The sequence below is a fragment of the Branchiostoma lanceolatum genome, chromosome 9 (genome assembly GCF_035083965.1).
Source record: "Branchiostoma lanceolatum isolate klBraLanc5 chromosome 9, klBraLanc5.hap2, whole genome shotgun sequence".
Taxonomy (NCBI): domain Eukaryota; kingdom Metazoa; phylum Chordata; class Leptocardii; order Amphioxiformes; family Branchiostomatidae; genus Branchiostoma; species Branchiostoma lanceolatum.
The window spans coordinates 20,382,096-20,403,561 of record NC_089730.1 but is presented as its reverse complement, the minus strand read 5'-3'; the positions used below and the strand labels follow the sequence as shown (position 1 = coordinate 20,403,561).

The 21,466-nt window shown below is 40.4% G+C and overlaps 5 protein-coding genes across 7 annotated transcripts; all 5 read right to left on the bottom strand.

Moving 5' to 3' along the window:
- Positions 1 to 724: 724 nt before the first annotated feature.
- LOC136442259 (zinc finger protein 91-like) lies at positions 725 to 3,693 on the bottom strand. Its single transcript, XM_066439026.1, has one exon. It carries the CDS (start codon positions 3,647 to 3,649, stop codon positions 971 to 973), a length of 2,679 nt encoding a protein of 892 aa, XP_066295123.1. The 5' UTR covers positions 3,650 to 3,693; the 3' UTR covers positions 725 to 970.
- A 2,354-nt stretch (positions 3,694 to 6,047) lies between these two features.
- On the bottom strand, positions 6,048 to 15,756 carry LOC136442310 (zinc finger protein 502-like). 2 transcript variants are annotated; one of them, XM_066439095.1, is made up of 2 exons: positions 15,570 to 15,756; positions 6,048 to 8,144 (listed from the first exon to the last, which is right to left on the bottom strand). In XM_066439095.1, exon 2 carries the CDS (start codon positions 8,140 to 8,142, stop codon positions 7,147 to 7,149), a length of 996 nt encoding a protein of 331 aa, XP_066295192.1. In that variant the 5' UTR covers positions 8,143 to 8,144; positions 15,570 to 15,756; the 3' UTR covers positions 6,048 to 7,146. The 2 variants fall into 2 exon arrangements, with proteins under 2 accessions (XP_066295192.1, XP_066295191.1); XM_066439094.1 differs by lacking the exon at positions 15,570 to 15,756 and adding an exon at positions 8,875 to 9,031.
- LOC136442304 (zinc finger protein 135-like) lies at positions 11,138 to 20,446 on the bottom strand. 2 transcript variants are annotated; one of them, XM_066439086.1, is made up of 2 exons: positions 20,337 to 20,439; positions 11,138 to 13,523 (listed from the first exon to the last, which is right to left on the bottom strand). In XM_066439086.1, exon 2 carries the CDS (start codon positions 12,903 to 12,905, stop codon positions 11,859 to 11,861), a length of 1,047 nt encoding a protein of 348 aa, XP_066295183.1. In that variant the 5' UTR covers positions 12,906 to 13,523; positions 20,337 to 20,439; the 3' UTR covers positions 11,138 to 11,858. The 2 variants fall into 2 exon arrangements, 1 of the variants encoding a protein (XP_066295183.1); XR_010756990.1 differs by lacking the exon at positions 11,138 to 13,523 and adding an exon at positions 19,124 to 19,229 and having other exon boundaries at positions 20,337 to 20,446.
- Positions 12,973 to 13,521, bottom strand: LOC136442678 (zinc finger protein 24-like). The gene has a single exon (XM_066439622.1). It carries the CDS (start codon positions 13,519 to 13,521, stop codon positions 12,973 to 12,975), a length of 549 nt encoding a protein of 182 aa, XP_066295719.1.
- On the bottom strand, positions 15,949 to 19,108 carry LOC136442283 (zinc finger protein 665-like). Its single transcript, XM_066439057.1, has one exon. The coding sequence runs from the start codon at positions 19,003 to 19,005 to the stop codon at positions 17,548 to 17,550; it is 1,458 nt and encodes a 485-aa protein (XP_066295154.1). The 5' UTR covers positions 19,006 to 19,108; the 3' UTR covers positions 15,949 to 17,547.
- Positions 20,447 to 21,466: the final 1,020 nt, after the last annotated feature.

Sequence of the window (21,466 nt, the reverse complement as noted above, 5' to 3'; positions counted from 1 at the left end):
CAATTTGATTTTGCCTCATCTTACAACTTTGCCTTATTTTTTCCTCGTTTAATTGCTTTGCACCTCAAAGGGACATTCGTGTGAAAAGATCCTTTGAATTTACAACCTTACTTTAGCAGAACACCAAAGATAATTATGCAGGGCAAAACTGCTCGATTTATTAAGAGATCGAAGTACATTACATTACATGGCACATGGCACTGGTTTACTAGTGTTTGAACTGCTCATATGACATGCATGAAGAGCACGTTAAGGTATTCACAGCAGTTACATGTCGAACGAATAGTTGTTTTTATTTTTCCATACAATGTAAATTATCATAATGTAAGCATTAAATTGATACTTGATGTACGTATAATGATAAATCTAACAATGTTTTGGTATTTTGTTTACAAATTTTGATAGTATAAAATCAATGACGGCATAATGCTACGCAGACATTTGACTATATGCTTTCTTTTTCAGTTATGCCATTTCGTTAAAACTGCAAATACGCCGTCCTATAGAGAATATGCCCGTTGGTTAGAGGCATACACGATATCGTTCTCTATTGTTACAACATGTATGGTAACATTCTTAAGCCATGTCGAAATTATAGATAGTCACTGTGGTTTGCGTTTTCCCGGAGATTAAACATCACACTGATCACATTTGAAAGGGCTACACACACAGCCCTTATAGACCTACGAGCCTTACTTATTCTTCAAAAAAAAAGAAGTCAAACCCAAAACGCATTGATTGTATTCCGTAGTATTTCTTAGAATAGCCATTTGTTCCACTTGTCAACCTTGCTAACTTGCACTATCTGTACAGTATACCCTTTCTATGCATTGTTTCATGTTGGAATTAGCCCTCGGGCAAGAACTTGCAAATAAAACATTTATTTTATATACATCTATGAATATATACGGTAAAGACAGACAAGCCAGCTGTTTTGTACCTACATTCACTCCCAACGCATGTAGGATGTTTAACCTATGTGTTTCCTCTTGTGCAGTTTTAGACTGTTTTTGTGTGCAGCAGAATAGTCACATACGTCACATTTGTAGGGTTTCTCCCCTGTATGTTTCCTCAGGTGCACTCTTAGGTGACGCTTTTCTACCGTCCTGTACCCACACTCCTCACATATGTAAGGTTTCTCACCAGTGTGTCTGGCCATGTGTACATCTAAACTACTTTTCCACACAGAGGAAAACTCGCATAGGTGGCATTGATAGGGTTTCACACCAGCGTGTGTTGCCATATGACGCGATAAGTGATACTTGTCAGCCGTCCTGAACCCACACTCCTCACACATGTACGGTTTCTCACCAGTATGCGTCGCCATATGACGGTCTAAGTTCCTTTTCCGTGTATACGAATTGTCGCACTGGTCACATTTGTGGAGTTTCTTGCCTGTTACAACAGATCCTGTATGTTTTCTCAGGTGTATTGATAGTTTAGACCTGTTAGCAGTCATGTATCCGCATTTCTCACACATGTAGGGTTTCTCACCGTTATGTTTGGCCATGTGTCCATCCAAATAACCTTTCTGTGTAGCCTTGTACCCGCACTCCTCACTCTTGTCACCAGTATGTTTAGCCATGTGTCGATCCAAATCCCATTTCCGTGTAGTAGCGTAGTCACACTGGTCACATTTGTAGGGCTTCTTACCCGTATGGTTTGCCATGTGTCTGGTTAGGCTAGCCTTGCTAGCCGTCCTGTACTCACAGTCACACTCCCCACACTTGTAGGGTTTCCCACCATTGTGTTTAGCCATGTGTCGGTTTAGACTGAATTTTTGGGCAGCAGCGTAGTCGCACTTGTCACATTTATAGGGTCTCTCACCGGTATGGTTTTTCATGTGTATGGTTAGGCTAGCCTTGCGAGCTGCCCTGTACTCGCACTCTCCACACTTGAAGGGCTTCTCGCCAGTGTGTTTAGCCATGTGACGGTCTAAAATGTTTTTAAGCTTAGCAGCGTAGTTGCACTGGTCACATTTGTAAGGTCTCTCATCGGTATGCGTTGTCATATGACTGGAGAGACAGAAACTAGAAGTTGTCCTGAACCCGCACTTCTCACACATGAAGGGTTTCTCACCGGTGTGTTTTGCCATGTGTATATTCAAAAGGCATTTTTTCAGAGCAGAATATTCGCACTGGTCACATTTAAAGGGTTTCACACCTGTATGTTGCTTGATATGTTGGGATAGACAATACTTGTCAGCCGTCCTGTAATCACACTCCTTACATTTGTAAGATTTCTCACCAGTATGCGTTACCATGTGTCGTTTTAAATCCCTTTTCTGTTTAGAAGAATAATCACACTGGTCACATTTGTAAGGTTTTTCACCTGTATGGTTTCTCATGTGTCTTGATAGGGTGGATCTGTCGGCTGTTCTGAATCCGCACTCTCCACACATGTAGGGTTTTTCTCCAGTGTGTTTAGCCATGTGTCGGGCTAGATGGTCTTTTTTTGCAGAAGAATAGCCACACTGGTCACATTTGTAGGGTTTCTCACCTGTATGTATTTTCATATGTTGAGATAGGTTAGACCTGTCGCTCGTTCTGTATCCGCACTCTCCACACATGTAGGGTTTCTCACCGGTATGCTTTGTCATGTGTATGGCTAGGTTATCCTTGCGAGCTATTCTGTACTGGCACTGTCCACACTTGTAGGGTTTTGTTTCTTTTGCCTTGGTTGCGCTTAAACTTCTTCGACACGGCGAAGAAAAGTCGCAGTCGTCACAATTGTACGACTTTTCCGCTGTCTTGTCTGAATAATCCTTATCTGCACGGGATTCACCAGCGGTATGTGCTGCATCATGCCCCTCCGTCTGTCTAGCCTGGACGCCAGCACTATTAGTGGTAATGTTACTTTGCTCCGCAGTGTGTCGAGCCATGTGTCGGTTAACAGTACCTTTCTGTGCAGAAGTATATTCACAATGGTCACATTTGTACGGTTTCTCACCAGTGTGTGTTGTCATATGCACATTCAAATGGTCTTTTCGAGTTGTAGAATAGTCACACTGGTCACATTTGTAGGGTTTGTCACCTGTATGTTGCTTCTTATGTCTGGATAGGCTAGACCAGTTACTTTGCTCCGCAGTGTGTTGAGCCATGTGTCGGTTAACTTTACCTTTCTGTGCAGAAGTATATTCGCACTGGTCGCATTTGTACGGTTTCTCACCAGTGTGTGTTGTCATATGCACATTCAAATGGTATTTTCGTGTGGTAGAATAGTCGCACTGGTCACATTTGTAGGCCTTTTCACCTGTATGGTTTCTCATGTGCATGGTCAGGTATGACCTGCGAGCCGTCCTGAACCCGCACTCTCCGCACATGAATGGCTTCGTGTGTTTAGCCTTGTGTTTGATTAAACTTTGTCTAAATGGCGAAGAAAAGTCGCACTCTTTACAATTGTATGACTTTTTTGTTGTCTTGTGTAAACATTCTTCATCTGCAGTGTATGCATCAGAAGTAAGTGCAGCATCATACCCCTCCGTCTGTCTAGACTGGACACCAACACTGTTAGCGTTACTTTGCTCCCTTATGACTGGTCCGCTGCCAACTGTTTCTAACGAGGCCGGTATCACGGTAACTTCCTGCCTTGCATGAGTCTGTACCTGTGGTAGAGGTGGGACTCTCTCCCCAGACTGGTTGGAAGTCATACCGCAGGTTTCCTCGCACAGAATTTCCTGTCCCTCATCCTGCTGCTCTTGCTCTTCTGTGTCTACTTTCTGGCCTTCTTCTTCTCCTGCACATGTCTCGTTCCCAGGATGGCCTTCACCATAGTCTTCCATTTCTGTGTGGCAAAAATAGAAAGTTACAGCAACGAAAGGTTTGATACCCATATCAACGTTCGTGTCAAGCAACTTAAGCTACGTTCAGTGTTATGGCATGATCCAAAAGGTTGTGTACTTTCCAAGCATATAACTGATCTTATGGAAGCCATGCAAATAACTGTGGAGGGGGAAGTAGCGGTGTACGAAACAGCATCAAGTGCTACCAGGGTAATTCTTAGACTATAATGTTTATATTAAGGAAGTACAAAAACACAAAAAAACTCTGGTTTCATCTCGAAGTCAGCCGATCAATTAAGCAATCAAAATAATAATGGCAATTTCTCTAGAACTGCGTGCATGTGGTCGACCAGTTTGTAATGTTTGGCGTCCTGCGTGCTACGAAACTATTCGCAGACTAGAAAACACACTCAGCTGCACACACACGCACACATAGCTGCACACGGTATTAGGACAACTCGGCCCATAGCCCGGGACAACTCGGCACCATTCTTACTCAAATATGTGTATTTTGGATGAAGAACACACACACACGCACACATACCGTTTCCCCATAAAATGATAAATGCTTTAGACTTGTTCAGTGCAAAAGAGCGTATCAAACTGTGCCTGTCATGATATATTTGTCGATGTCCGCAACTAGTTCACCCTGTAGTGCCCCCCTCCCCCTTCAAAAGCGATCACTTATAAATGATTTATCCAGTAAATTATCCTTGTTTCGGAAATACAACAGAATCAACATGTTAACAGGAGAAATATATTTACTGCATGTCTTACCTGCCCTTTTATGTCGTTTTTTAATTGCTAAGGAGTCGAATCGTCTTGATGATGGCTCAAACTGGAAAGAAACGTGACAGTCTTACAAACCAAAATGGCGGTCATGAAAACTGACCCTTCCGCGCTGCAAGGGTCGAAGGTCAAAGTTGATCTACGTTACCTGGTTACCTCATATTGTTTTACCCGTGACACCGGCGTAACGCCTTGCACCGCAACAAGAACACTTTTAACTGTTCCAAATTGATTTTGGATTATCTTACACCTATCTTACACATTTCCTCGATTTTTTTTGTCATTTTGTTTTAATTCTTTAACAAAGGGAAATAAATGTGCCTTACACTCTTCTAGGATCTTCTAGTGTTCGAACCTTACCTTGAGTAAATGGTTCGTTCATGAAACATCCCAAATAACAAAAATTAAGAAAGTATACTAAGAAAATCAATGAAGGCGTAGTGTTATATAGACGTTTGAGTCGTTATAAGCTAACATTTGTAGCAAAGGTTATAAGTGTCAATTAGTTATGGAAGCAATTATATACCGTTTCTTGTAGAAAATAATCATTAGAATGAGACAAGTTCTATGATTACAGCAGGAATTATCAATGTCTATGTTATCAGACATACATGCATAACACTCATTGGAGGATCGGATTTCACGCCACAATTACATTACACACTAGAGTCCATTCCGAGTCACCGCGAGGGTTTTATAATAATATTTGTAATCATTTTGAAAAATTTCTTATAAAAGAATATCTGACTGACAATAGTTCTAAATTTTTCTAAAAGATCAAATACAAAAATATGTATTTATTTGAATTTGATAAGATAATTTAGAAATATTTTGAAAGTAACGCACAAAAACCTCTTTATTTGTAATAATTTCTAAACATCTATGTGATTATTTAACTTTTAGAAATATTAACAGAAAATGGTAGAAAATGGTTAACAATGGTAGAATGGTGATTGCCCCCATAAAAGTAGGTGCTAATCTGGCCCTTCTGTCTGCCTTTGTACATCTTTAGACTTCACTGCAGGACACTGTTGGGTCCTTTGTGGAAAGCATTCTTCCCTAAACTTCGTGAGGATGTGTGAATTACTTTCTTCCCAGCCCTCTGACCTATTTATAGAGATGTTACAAATAATGGTAGAAAATGGTAAGAAATTGTAAATAATTGTAAATAATGGTAGAATGCTGTTACCATTATTTAGAAACCATTGTAAATATCATATTCTACATCATGAATATTTCTTAAGTTGTAGAAAACTTAAGAAATATTTATAAAGTTGAAATCACATTCAAAATATTTCAAAAGTATCAAATCTCTTACACAAATAATAACAATAACTTGAAAATAGTTCTAAATTATGACAATAACAACCCTCGCGGTGACTTGGAATGGACTCTAGTGTCTAGTGTTTATAATGTGAAACATACAGGTGTAATACTATTGAACGCATTTTAGTAAAGAAAGACAGTATGCATAGACTATAGAAACAGTATATTTACTTCTCTACTAGTACCTAGGTACATGTACATACATGTGCATGACTATTGAACACATTTTAGAAAAGACAGAAAGTAAATTTACTTCTATACCCTATATAACGTAAGTCAATGGACAATCATAATACTTGCTATAGATAACACGCCTAATCCTGCTAAACTAGTGGAAATTGATACAAAACAAAGTCGATACTCTAGAGCTAGAAACGAATAAAAATGTATCAAAAAGTCCGACGTTCGGATGATCTCAAGTTCAACCCCACTGTACGTTTAAAACAATATTGCCGTCATAAGTAAGTATTCCGAATAACGTGAGTTTGATAAGGATGGAGCTACGTTTTGATTTCACTATAGGATATATATATATATTCGCTATCATCTAAGTTGTTATTCGCTATCATCTAAGTTGCTAACACTTTTGGAAAAAAACAAATATAACACACTATATGCTGCAATATATACGTCATCCGTAACAAAAAGAACGCAAAAATAACAAGACAAATATTAAGTCACATGGTGCTGAGAGGGCACATTGACTTCAATAACCTTTGTTTGTCATTACTCTGTTCTAATATGTGCTCATAGTTCCCATCTTATTGATATCACCATTGATATGTCTTCACCAGGATCTTTTTCTGTGAGACATGTTTTCCATATTGCTGGGTTAGGGCACCTGCACACATTCCCATTGTTTGATATACCTTGACGCCCTGTACCCTTTTTATTATGCCTAGTTATTGTCTGCATCCGTGTAGACTTCAGCAGGTGCGTGTCTGAGATGTGTTTAACGTCGTTTTCGATCGACCTTCCAGCCGTCCTGAATTCGCACATCCCACATCTGCACAAATTGTCACCACTCACCAGTGTGTCACTTCAAGGTACTTTTTCTGTGCAGAAGAATAGTCGCACTGGTCACATTTGTAAGGTTTCTCTCCTGTATGTCCCATCAGGTGTTCAGCTAATAAAAACTGTCCACAGTTTCTGTTTCCACACTACTCGCATAAGTGTAGTTTTTCACCTGCATTTCTATCCGTGTGTTTGGCTACATTTCTTTCATGTGCGTAGTAGAAGCATCACACTGATCACATTGCACTGGGTTTTTCCAGTGTGTGCCTCTGCATATGCCTTGGTAGGTAATACTTGTCAGCCGTCATGAAACCACACACGGCGCACTTGTAGGCTTTTTCAGCATTGTGTTTAACCATATGTCTGTCTAAATTAACTTTCTGCGTAGCAGAATAGTCACACTGGTTACATTTGTAGGGCTTTTCATCGGCATGCTTTCCCATGTGTTGGGATAAAAGAGACTTTGAAGCCGTTCTGAATCCGCACTTCTCGCACAGGTAGGGTTTGTCACCAGCGTGTTTAGCCATGTGTTGGACTAAACTCCCTTTATGTGCAGCAGAATATTCGCACTGGTCACATTTGTGAGGTTTTTCTCCTGTGTGTTTGCGCATATGCGCGATTAGGTAGGACCTGTCAGCCGTCCCGTATCCGCACTCTCCACATGTGTAGGGTTTTTCAGCACTGTGTTTCACCATATGCCTGTCTAAATTACCTTTCTGCGCAGCGGAATAATTACACTGGTCACATCTGTAAGGTTTCTCACCTGTATGGACTCTCATATGTGCAGTCAAAAGAGACATTCCGATCGTCCTGAACCCGCACTCCCCGCACATATAAGGCTTGTCACCAGTGTGTTTTGCCATGCGTTGCTCTAACTGGTTTTCAAATTCAGCAGTATAGTCACACTGGTCACGACTGTGGAGTTTTTTATGTTTTCTCATATGCACGATTAGACTGGAACTGCAATCTGCAACATACCCGCATTCCTTGCAAACGTGGTGTCCGTCCATAGCATCGTATTCTAGCTGCTCGTCTATCAGCCCAGTCTGTGCGGATAGCAGTGGCGCGGTTTTCATGTCCGGTGCGGGGTTTACACCCATAACCAGCGTTCCCTCGCACGGCATCCATTGGCTCTCCTCCTGCCGGATTTCCGCGTCTGTTGTCGTAGCTTCTATAGCGTTTTTCTCGTCCCCAGGATGTCCGGTAGACAGTCCAGCCAACAGCTCGTCCATTCCTGAGAAAGATTGTGAGGTGTAGAGAGTTTAAAGTTTGACGATTGAGATATTTTTGCGTGAGGTCATAGTCGAAGGCCCCTTATTTTAAAATGCCAAGGAGGTATAACCGACCCCCTGCGTTACACAAAAGTTTCTGTATCCATTTATGGTATAGCCGGAATAGCCGCACATAACACGACCACACGGTGCCTAACACTGAGCAGCTGGTTATATCACACCCTTAAACCTATGGATACAGCATCTCAACGTACAACATCATACTGGCCATAGTATGAGGACGCGAAAAGTTGAGACCGTTGATATGAGGCCGAGTCCTTTGGGTCGCGAGCGGCTACAGAATAGAGTGTCAGAACTCCAGACACCTCAGGGTGACGACTCGGCTATGGACAATGGACTATGATTTAATACTTGATTTTCCCATTGACTATAGAACACAGACTCCCATGCGCACAGTACTCACCATAGCCAGAATATTCATCGCAATACATGTGGGCTATTAAAGGAAGAAGAAGTATATCGCTACAAACATTTCAAACAACAAGCTGAATCAGATTCCCCAGCACATATGCGTCATGCCCCCCTCCCATCAGACGGTCTACCAGTGGTGTGTTTCGCTGGGAAGGAAATTATAGGTAGAGTCTACCTATAATTTACTTCCCAGCGAAACACACCATTGAATGCATTACATTAGGGCAACGCAGTGTGCGATGCATTAGTTAAAGGTCTCACCTCTTTGTTGAGAAATTTTCTTGCTCGAGAAATCTTGGAAGCGAGAAGAAAAGTCGCCAGACTAGCCCAGAGACAAGTGAAAAGGTTACACCACGCGGGATTCAAAATGGCGGAGACGCAGAATGACAGATCAAAGGCACCGCAGTTTAAAGGTCAAAGTTGAGGTATCTGATTACCCACATTTGACCACTGATGGCTATAGAACTCTTGGCATTGGTACCTCACTACCTGTGCGAACGTAAACAATATCTTGTTTGCAAAAGTTTTGGCTAATTTTTCAGTTATGTTTTTATGAACTTTGTAACAGAAAGGAACATCTGTAAAGTCGAATAAATAAACAGAGGAATAAATAGATAATAGAACAGATATGCTATAAAATGCTTTTCTGTAGGCTTCTTCCGTCACGGTTATTTCAAGATGTATACTTCTACTAATTCTCATCTGACTCTCAGTTTGAGCTACCCATTTCACGTCGTTGTTGTACTATTCATTCAAACTGTTCGTTAAAATGTTTGACATTCGATTAGTCATCTGTGAGACATATATATATATATATATATATATATATATATATATATATATATATATATATGTATGTATGTATGTATGTATGTATGTATATATATATATATATATATATGTATGTATGTATATATATATATATATATATATATATATATATATATATATATATATATATATATATATATATATATATATATATATATATATATATATATATATATATATATATACATACATATATATACATACATATGTATACATATGTATATATATATATATACGTATATATATATATATACATACATATGTATATATATATATATATATACGTATGTATATATATATATACATACATACATACATACATACATATATATATATATATATATATATATATATATATATATATATATATATATATATATATATATATATATATATATATATATATATATATATATATATATATATATATGTTCTTATAGATTATGCGAAAAGATCACGGATGATAGACTGTATATTGAACTCTTCTTAGCTCAATAACGCCATCTAGCGACTTGACACCGAACAGTGCTCTGTTGAGTCTTTAAATGCAGTGTGGTAAATACAAGTCGGCGAGATGCAATTATTCTCTGTTAATTTTTTGTGCTATCTTAAACCTCTATATTCATTTCCTTGAAATCATGTAAATCAATGCCATATACTAACCGTTAACACATTCTAGCGTCATACTATTGACCACAATTTATTAAAGAGAGACAGTATGTATTCACTAGCGAAACAGTATATTTACTTCTCTACCTATGTACATACATGTGTGTCGCTATTGAACACATTTAGTAAAGACAGAAAGTATATTTACTTCTATACCCTATGGTACGTAAGTTAAAGGAGTCCTCAACTCCAGAAGTTATTTTCCAAAACATGTGTAGATAATAATTTTAGGAAGTTAAGATGAATTCTGTTACAGTATACGATAAAGTACCCACTAGCCCCGTGCGCATCAAAAAGCATTCAGTATTCTACCGAATTCCCCAGGTGACCCTCTATTTTCTGATCAATTGAATTAAACAACCATAGCCTATGGCTTCATACAATGTGCCTGACAAGGCCTGACAAAAATTAGATTACAAAAAGAGTGTCAGGGGGGTACGAAAAACTCGTCTTGCTATGTGTTTTTTTTGACATTTTATTAACAATTGGCCGTCTTATTGTGCTTAACCCCCCTCATTTATGCCGAAAATATCCGCAATTAAAGATTATGTTTACGCATAGGGAATACATGGGTAGGGTCTGCATGGGTTTAGTGAGTATCATATTGTTAAAAAAAAACACCTTGTGTAATTCGCCACAAGCAGAATTCTGTAAAAAGTAGGCTGATTATGTATTAATTGATACATAATCTAGTGGAAAATAACACCCCCTTCTGGAGTTTAGGACTCCTTTAATGAACAATCATAATACTTGCTATAGAATAAGATAACACGCCTAATTCCTAACATACTATTGGAAATTGATACAAAACAAAATCGACATTGTCTAGAGCTATAAACGAATAAAAATGTATTAAAACATCCGACCTGCGGGTGATCCCAACCCCACTGCCAGTTCAAAACAATATGGCCGTCATAAGTATTAGAATTAACATGATGACATTGATAAGGATGGAGCTACGTTTTGATTTCACTATAGGCTATATATCGCAAGCATATAAGTTGTTAACACCTTTGATACAGTATATGCTACAATACACACGTCATCCGTAACAAAAAGAACGCAAGAATAACAAGACAAATATCTAGTCAAATGGTTTTGAGAAGGCACATTGACTTCAATAACCTTTGTTTGTCATGACTCTGTTCTAATATGTGCTCATAGTTTCCATCTTTTTGATATCAACATTGATATGTTTGTTTTATTTGAACCTTTGTTTAAACAAACAGAACAAACATATCAATGTTGATATCCTTCACAAGCATCTTTTTCTGTGAGACATGTTTTCCATACTACTGGGTTATGGCACCTGCACAAATTCCCATTGTTTGTTATACCTTGACGCCCTGTACCATTTTTCTTATGCCTAGTAGCCCTAGTTATTGTCTGCACCCGTGTAGTCTTCCTTAGGTGTACGTGTCTGACGATGTGTTTCTTTAAAGCTCCTTTTCGATCGACCTCCTAGCCATCCTGAATTCGCACATCCCACATCTGTACGGATTGTCACCACCAACCAGTGTGTCTAGTTATGTGTCGCTTCAAAGTACCTATCTGTGCAGCAGAATAGTCGCCCTGGTCACATTTGTATGGGTTCTCACCTGTATGCCCTCTCAAGTTTTCAGCTAAAAGAGACTTTCCAACTATGCATGTATCCACACTCCCCGCATCTGTGTGGTTTGTCACCTGCATTTCTATCCGTGTGTTTGGCTACATTGCTTTCATATGCAGTAGAAGAGTCACACTGATCACATTGCACTAGGTTTTTCCAGTGTGTGTCTCTGCATATGCCTTGGTAGGTAATACTTGTCAGCTGTCATGAAACCACACACGGCACACTTGTAGGGTTTTACATCACCGTGTTTAGCCATATGTTTGTTTAGAGTGCTTTTCTGCCCAGCAGAATAGTCACATTGGTCACATTTGTAGGGCTTCTCACCGGTATGCGTTCTCATATGTTGGGATAAAATAGACTTTGCAGTCGTTCTGAATCCGCACTCTCCGCACATGTAAGGTTTGTCACCAGTGTGTTTAGCCATGTGTCTGATCAAACTCCCTTTATGTGCAGCTGAATAGTCGCACTGGTCACATTCGTGAGGTGTTTCTCCTGAATGTTTGCGCATATGCACGGTTAGGTAGGATCTGTCAGCCGTTCCGTATCCGCACTCTCCACACTTGTAGGGTTTTTCATCACTGTGTTTAGCCATATGTTTGTCTAAATTACCTTTCCGTGTAGCAGAATAGTCACACTGGTTACATTTGTAGGGCTTCTCACCGGTATGCGTTCTCACGTGTTGGGATGAAAGAGTCTTTGCAGTCGTTCTGAATCCGCACTCTCCGCACATGTAAGGTTTGTCACCAGTGTGTTTAGCCATGTGTTGGATTAAACTCCCTTTATGTGCAGCAGAATAGTCGCACTGGTCACATTTATGAGGTTTTTCTCCTGTATGTTTGCGCATATGCGAGATTAGGTGGCACCTGTCAACCGTCCAGTATCCGCACTCTCCACACTTGTATCGTTTTTCAACAATGTGTTTAGCCATATGTCTGTTTAAATTACCTTTCTGCGTAGCAGAATAGTCACACTGGTTACATTTGTAGGGCTTCTCGCCGGTGTGAGTTCTCATGTGTTGGGGTAAAAGATGGGCTCCTGCCGTCCTGTATCCGCATACCCCGCACATGTAAGGCTTATCACCAGCGTGCCTGGTCGTGTGTCGCACTAAACCGCTTTTATGTGTACAGGAATATTCACACTGGTCACATTTGTACGGTTTCTCACCTGTATGCTTCCGCATATGCCGGATTAGGTCAGACCTGTGCCCCGCACCGTATCCGCACTCTCCACACTTGAAGGGTTTTTCATCAGTGTTTAGCCATATGGCGGTGTAAATTACTTTTCTGTGCAGCGGAATAGTCACACTGGTCACATTTGTAAGGTTTCTCACCTGTATGGATCCTCATATGTGCAGTTAAAAGAGTCTTTCCAACCGTCCTGTACCCACACTCCCCACACATGTAAGGCTTGTCACCAGTGTGGTTTGCCATGCGTTGATCTAACTGGCTTTCCCGTCCAGCAGTATAGTCACGCTGGTCACGATTGTGTGGTTTTTGATCGGCATGTTTTCTCATATGCACGATTAGACTGGAACTGCAATCTGCAACATACCCGCATTCCTTGCAAACGTGGTCCCCGCCCATAGCATCGTGTTCTAGTTGCTTGTCTACCAGCCCTGTCTGTGCGAATAGCAGTGGCGCGGTTTTCTTGTACATGTGGGGTGAGGGGTTTACACCCAGCGTTTCCTCGCACGGCATTCCTCGGCTCTCGTCCTGCCGGCTTCCCGCGTCTGTTGACATGGCTTCTGCAGAGTTCCCAGGCTGTCCGGTAGACAGTCCAGTCAAGACTTCGTCCATTCCTGAGAAAGATTGTGAGGTGTAGAGAGGTATAAGTTTGACGATTAAAACATGTTTTTACTATAAATGAATAAGCAGCCAAGTCAGTTAGTACTATTGTGGCAGCTTTACAACCGGATCTTTTAAAGGTGGTAAAATGGGTCCGTGCAAATCGTTTAGTTATGAATGTTTTGAAAACAAAGTGTATGTTATTTGGTACTGCACGCAGGCTTGCTCTTTTGCCAGACACTTCCCTGAACCTAGTTATTGGTTCAGAGAAGGTTGAACAGGTAATGGAATCAGCCCTCCTGGGTTTGCATATGGACCCATCGCTTTCCTGGAACCTTCACATTAAACATCTCATGGCTAAGCTATCATCAAACCTAGCCTATGTTAGAAGGTATGCCTGTTATCTACCTGATACAATGTGCAAGGTTGTTGTTCAAGCACTAGTGTTATCAATCTTGAACTATTGCTCACCTGTATTGGCTAGTGTACCAGATTCATGTACTAAGAAGTTACAAGTGATACAAAGCAAAGCCTGTAGACTGGCCCGTAGATGTTCATTTGACACTCCAATCGCGAAAATGCACTCTGACCTTGGTTGGTTTTCAGTAAGAAATAGATTTGACGTCAGCACTCTTAAGTTATTCTTCAAGATTGTTATGATAGGTGAGCCATATGAGATTTACAAAGCACTTGTACCAGTCCATGCATCGCACAGCTACTCTACTAGGCAATCAGTGCACAATTATTATCTTTTCAAACCTAAGAACAACAGCGGAAAGAGAATGTTCAGCTACAGATCCGTAATGTTATGGAATGCACTACCTAGCGAATTCAAGATCGTATCGGATGTTAGACACTTCAAGAAATTGGTTGATCAATTGTATGCGACGTAATGGTTTTAACTTGATGATGGATTGATAGTTTGATTTGTAAATAGTTAGCAATTGTAGAAATTTGCAGGTATGTTTTTATTGCAGTATGTAAATATGTAATTATGTGTGTACGTATGTATGTATTTTGTGATGTACATGTAGTGTTTATGAGCCCTGGAAGATTAGCCCCCTAGAGGGGCTAAAGGGTATCTCAACAAACTCAATAAACTCAACTCAATCTTCACGGCGCATGCGTGAGGTCAAAGGTGAAGGCCCCTAATTTGCTAACAGCTCTTTTCTCGACGTGATTTGTTTAGTAGCCTTCGACTTTGGCACATTTCTCAAGGCACCACACTGTGCATGTGTGATTTAAACCGCAAAACGCTGTCGCATACTAGTTACAGTAGTACACTATTACGTGATGCAACATGGCAGTGCGTTATCACGTTGAACAATGAGTGGCTTCTTCTGTTTTTAATACACTTAAGTTTTAGCTCCATCAAGAAATTTAACTCTTGGTTAACTCCGTTGATATTGAAGAGTATCAAAATAAACACGCGGTCGAGTGGTCACTGAGCAAGTCTGTATTCGTAGGCTGCATCTGTAATACATCATATTATATATTTTATATATATATATATATATATATATATATATATATATATATATATATATATATATATATATATATATATATATATATATATATATATATATATATATCCATCTTTGTAGCTAGTGACATAACCAAGGAGGTTAACAGTTTCTGTATCTGTATAGCCGGAATAGCCGCCCTTTTGCGTTACACCTTTTGCGTTACACAACAGTTTCTTTGTCTGTGTATCGGGAATATAGCCGCACATAAATTCCTATTTTCGCAGGATCGCGGTACTAGTACCTGACAGCAGCTGGTTACATTACACAAAACGACCTTTGAATAATACAGTATTTCGCCGCGCCAATATGACAGCAGCAGCATTCCCACACACTTCATGTACTGGAATATCGCTACAAACATTTCAAACAACAAACTGATTCAGATTCCCCTAAACGTCATTATCATCACACTCGCTATGCCCCCTAGCCCTCCCCATCTCATAGTCTATCCCTTCTTTTTCGGCGAAACACACCACAGATGGGATCATATTAGGGCGACGCAGTGTGCGATGCATTACGTAAAGGTCTCACCTCTCTGTTGGGGAAGTTTTCTCGTTGACAAAGCGTTGAAGGGAGAAGGAAAGTCGCCAGAGACAGTGATCAGACTACACCATGCGGGATTCAAAATGGCGAAGACGCAGAATGACAGATCAGAGGCACCGCGGTGCAAAGGTCAAAGTTGAGGCATCTGATTACCCACATTTGACCCTTGATCGCTATAGAACTCTTGGCATTGCTACCTCACTACGGGTGTACCTGTACGAACGTAAACAATATCTTCTTCGGAAAGTGAGTTTTGGTCACATGTGAGTTTTGGTTATGTTCGGTTATGTTTTTATAAATTTAGTAGCAGAAAGGAACATCTGTGAAGTCGAATAGATAAATAGATAATAGAAAACAATGCCATATGCCATATGCCATAAAATGCTATTTATTGGCTTATTTCGTCACCGTTATCTTAAAGGCACACTATGTAAGATTTTGGTGCAAAAATTGAAATTATTCTTGCGAATATAACTTAATATGAATGACAGGTACTGACATGTATAAACCCTTTTAACCATATTTTCTTAATTATTTCGTCTATTTTTGGTGTTCGTGAACTGTGCAAAAACAAAACAAAAACTCCCGGATATCACCTCAGCAGTTCAAAACAACAACATCCCAGTGCACTGGAGGACCCCTATGGTGGTCTAATCACACAGTGTGAAACACACATGGCTGGCCACTGGCTTCTTGTCAGTCTGACCGCCTAGTGGGGTGCCCATTTAAAGTTCACCAGTTTCTGTAAAAATTCATCCTTACCAGAGATTTTGCAGTTTTGAGAGGAAAATGACCACACTTTATTGATGCTCTACAAAGTAGACTCTCTAGACTAAATTAACACTTATATTCTACCCTCTTGGAAAAAGATATGAGTGTTTCCAAAGAAGAGGAGCTTGTTGGACACGTATATATCATATTCATTGAGAGATCGAATTACATCACAGCACAATTAGATTACACAAGTTAATAAACAATCATAATACTTGCTATAAATAACACACCTAATCCTAATATACTAGTGGAAATTGATACAAAACAAAATCGATAATATCTAGAGCTAAAAACGAATAAAAATGTATTAAAAACCCGACGTTTGGGTGATCCCAACCCCACTGCCAGTTCAAAACAATATGGCCGTCATAAGTATTAGAATTAACATGATGACATTGATAAGGATGGAGCTACGTTTTGATTTCACAATAGGCTATATATCGCAATAATATAAGTTGTTAACACCATTGATATCATATTTAACACACTATATGCTCTAATACATCGTCATCCGTAACAAAAAGAACGCAAGAATAACAAGACATATTTAGTCAAATGGTGTTGAGAGGGCACATTGACTTTAATAACCTTTGTTTGTCATGACTCTGTTCTAATATGTGCTCATAGTTTCCATCTTTTTGATATCAACATTGATATGTTTGTTTTGTTTGAACCTTTGTTTAAACAAACAAAACAAACATATCAATGTTGATATCCTTCACAAGCATCTTTTTCTGTGAGGCATGTTTTCCATACTACTGGGTTATGGCACCTGCACAAATTCCCATTGTTTGTTATACCTTGACGCCCTGTACACGTTTTCCTATGCCTAGTTATTGTCTGCATCCGTGTAGACTTCCTTAGGTGCGTGCCTGACGATGTGTTTGTTTAACCTTTTCGATCGACCTTCAAGCCGTCCTGAATTCGCACATCCCACATCTGTAAGGATTGTCACCACCCACCCGTGTGTCTAGCCATGTGTCGCTTCAAATTACCTTTCTGTGCAGCAGAATAGTCGCCCTGGTCACATTTGTAGGGTTTCTCACCTGTATGTCCTCTCAGGTGTTCAGCTAATAAAAACTTTCCACAGTTCCTGTTTCCACACTCACCGCATCTGTGTGGTTTGTCACCTGCATTTCTATCCGTGTGTTTGGCTACATTTCTTTCATATGCAGTAGAAGAGTCACACTGATCACATTGCACTAGGTTTTTCCAGTGTGTGTCTCTGCATATGCCTTGGTAGGTAATACTTGTCAGCTGTCATGAAACCACACACGGCACACTTGTAGGGTTTTACATCACCGTGTTTAGCCATATGTTTGTTTAGAGTGCTTTTCTGCCCAGCAGAATAGTCACATTGGTCACATTTGTAGGGCTTCTCACCGGTATGCGTTCTCACGTGTTGGGATAAAAGAGACTTTGCAGTCGTTCTGAATCCGCACTCTCCGCACATGTAAGGTTTGTCACCAGTGTGTTTAGCCATGTGTCTGATCAAACTCCCTTTATGTGCAGCTGAATAGTCGCACTGGTCACATTCGTGAGGTGTTTCTCCTGAATGTTTGCGCATATGCACGATTAGGTAAGATCTGTCAGCCGTACCGTATCCGCACTCTCCACACTTGTAGGGTTTTTCATCATTGTGTTTAGCCATGTGTTTGTCTAAATTACCTTTCCGCGTAGCAGAATAGTCACACTGGTTACATTTGTAGGGCTTCTCACCGGTATGCGTTCTCACGTGTTGGGATAGAAGAGACTTTGAAGCCGTTCTGAATCCGCACTCTCCGCACATGTATGGTTTATCACCAGTGTGTTTAGCCATGTGTTGGATTAAACTCCCTTTATGTGCAGCAGAATAGTCGCACTGGTCACATTTATGAGGTTTTTCTCCTGTATGTTTGCGCATATGCGAGATTAGGTGGCACCTGTCAACCGTCCAGTATACGCACTCTCCACACTTATAGCGTTTTTCAACACTGTGTTTAGCCATATGTTTGTTTAAATTACCTTTCTGCGTAGCAGAATAGTCACACTGGTTACATTTGTAGGGCTTCTCGCCGGTATGAGTTCTCATGTGTTGGGGTAAAAGATGGGCTCCTGCCGTCCTGTATCCGCATACCCCGCACATGTAAGGCTTATCACCAGCGTGCCTGGTCGCGTGTCGCACTAAACCGCTTTTATGTGTACAGGAATATTCACACTGGTCACATTTGTACGGTTTCTCACCTGTATGCTTCCGCATATGCCGGATTAGGTCAGACCTGTGCCCCGCACCGTACCCGCACTCTCCACACTTGAAGGGGTTTTCATCACTGTGTTTAGCCATATGGCGGTGTAAATTACTTTTCTGTGCAGCGGAATAGTCACACTGGTCACATTTGTAAGGTTTCTCACCTGTATGGATCCTCATATGTGCAGTTAAAAGAGTCTTTCCAACCGTCCTATACCCGCACTCCCCGCACATGTAAGGCTTGTCACCAGTGTGGTTTTCCACGTGTTGCTCAAACTGGCTTTCCCATTCAGCAGTATAGTCACGCTGGTCAAGATTGTGGGGTTTTTGAGCGGTATGTTCTTCCATATGCACGATTAGACTGGAACTGCAATCTGCAACATACCCGCATTCCATGCAAACGTGGCGTCCGTCGGGATCCATTGCATCGTGTCCTAGCTGCTTGTCTACCAGCCCTGTCCGTGCGAATAGCACTGGCACAGTTTTCTTGTATATGTGGAGTGAGGGGTTTACACCTAGCGTTTCCTCGCACCAGTCGCACGGCATTCCTCGGCTCTCGTCCTGCCGGCTTCCCGCGTCTGTTGACATGGCTTCTGTAGAGTTCCCAGGATGTCCGGTTGACAGTCTAGTCAAGAGTTCGTCCATTTCTGAGAAAGATTGTGAGGTGTAGAGAGGTATAAGTTTGACGATTAAAATATGTTTTACTATAAATGAATAAGTATCTTCACGGCGCATGCGTGAGGTCAAAGGTGAAGGCCCCTTATTTGCTAACAGCTCTTTTCTCGACGTGATTTGTTTAGTAGCCTTCGACTTTGGCAAATTTCTCAAGGCACCACACTGTACATGTGTGATTTAAACCGCAAAACGCTGTCGCATACTAGTTACGTAGTACACTATCACGTGGTGCAACATGGCAGTGCGTTATCACGTTGAACAATGAGTGGCCTGTTTTATCAGTTCCCTGTTTTTATCAGTTCCCTGTTTTTATCACTTCCCTGTTTTTATCACTTCCCTGTTTTTATCACTTCCCTGTTTTTAATACACTTAAGTTTTAGCTCCATCAAGAAATTTTACTCTTGGTTAACTACGTTGATATTCATTCATTCATTCATTCATTCATACTAGTATCAAAATAAACACGCGGTCGAGTGGTCACTGAGCAAGTCTGCATTTTTAGTTTGCATCTGTAACAGATCTATTTTTGGAATCTTTGTAGCCAGTGATATAACCAAGGAGGTTAACAGTTTCTGTATGTGTATAGCCGGAATAGCCGCCCTTTTGCGTTACAACTTTTGCGTTACACAACTGTTTTTTTTTCTGTATATCCGGAATGAAGCCGCACATATTGCCCAGTGCTTGCACCTAACTATGCACAGCCTCATTACTCGAAAGGGTACCTACTGGCTGAACTTCAAGGTGAATATTCAAGGTGAATATGAAGCCCCCGTTTCGCAGGATCGCGGTACATGACAGCAGCTGGTCTTACATTACACAAAACGACCTTTGAATACAGTATTTCGCCGCGCCAAGATGATGGCAGCAGCATTCCCACACACTTTATGCACTGGTCATAGTATATCGCTACAAATATTTCAAACAACAAACTGATTCAGATTCCCCTAAACGTCATCATCACACTCGCTATGCCCCCCCTCCCCATCTCATAGTCTACCCCTTCTGTTTCGGCGAAACACACCATAGATGGGATCATATTAGGATATCGCAGTGTGCGATGCTTTAGTTAAAGGTCTTACCTTCCCGTCGAGAACGTTTTCTGGTCGAGAAAGCGTTGAAGCTAGAAGAAAATTCGCCAGAGACAAGTGAGCAGACTACACCACGCGGGATTCAAAATGGCGTAGACGCAGAATGACAGATCAAAGGCACCGCGGTGTAAAGGTCAAAGTTGAGGTATCTGATTACCCACATTTGACCCTTGATCGCTATAGATTTCTTGGTATTGCTACCTCACTACCTGTACGAACGTAAACAATATCTTGTTTGGAAAATGTGTTTTGGTTATGTTCGGTTATTTTTTTATAAATTTAGTAGCAGAAAGGAACATCTGTGAAGTCGAATAGATAAGTAGATAGATAGATAATGGCAAACAATGCCATATGCCATAAAATGCTATTTATTGGCTTATTTCGTCACCGTTATCTTAAAGGCACACTATGTAAGATTTTGGTGCAAAAATTGAAATTATTCTTGCGAATATATCTTAATATGAATGACAGGTACTGACATGTATAAACCCTTTTAAGCATATTTTCTTAATTATTTCGTCTATTTTTGGTGTTCGTGAACTGTGCAAAAACAAAACCAAAATTCCCGGATATCACCTCAGCAGTTCAAAACAACAACATCCCAGTGCACTGGAGGACCCCTATGGTGGTCTAATCACACAGTGTGAAATACACATGGCTGGCCACTGGCTTCTTGTCAGTCTGACCGCCTAGTGGGGTGCCCATTTAAAGTTCACCAGTTTCTGTAAAAATTCATCCTTACCAGAGATTTTGCAGTTTTGAAAGGAAAATGACCACACTTTATTGATGCTCTACAAAGTAGACTCTCTAGACTAAATTAACAGTTATATTCTACCCTCTTGGAAAAAGATATGAGTGTTTCCAAAGAAGAGGAGCTTCATGACATCTGGCAGAGAAAAGTGTGGCTAAGTGATTAGACCACCATAGGGGTCCTCAAGTGCACGGGATGTTGTTTACAACTACTGTTGAGGTGGTGTCCGGGAGTTTTTGTTTTGTTCTTGATTGTACAGTTCACAAACACCAAAAATAGACGAAATAATGAAGAAAATATGCTGAAGATTTATTCGCAAGAATACTTTCAATTTGTGCGCCAAAATCTTACATAGTGTGCATTTAAGATG

Bases quoted from the DNA above. Each gene is read 5' to 3' on its own strand.
- LOC136442259 (XM_066439026.1), bottom strand. From the start codon at position 3,649: ATGACTTCCAACCAGTCTGGGGAGAGAGTCCCACCTCTACCACAGGTA.
- LOC136442310 (XM_066439095.1), bottom strand. From the start codon at position 8,142: ATGGACGAGCTGTTGGCTGGACTGTCTACCGGACATCCTGGGGACGAG.
- LOC136442304 (XM_066439086.1), bottom strand. From the start codon at position 12,905: ATGCGGAAGCATACAGGTGAGAAACCGTACAAATGTGACCAGTGTGAA.
- LOC136442678 (XM_066439622.1), bottom strand. From the start codon at position 13,521: ATGGACGAAGTCTTGACTGGACTGTCTACCGGACAGCCTGGGAACTCT.
- LOC136442283 (XM_066439057.1), bottom strand. From the start codon at position 19,005: ATGGATCCCGACGGACGCCACGTTTGCATGGAATGCGGGTATGTTGCA.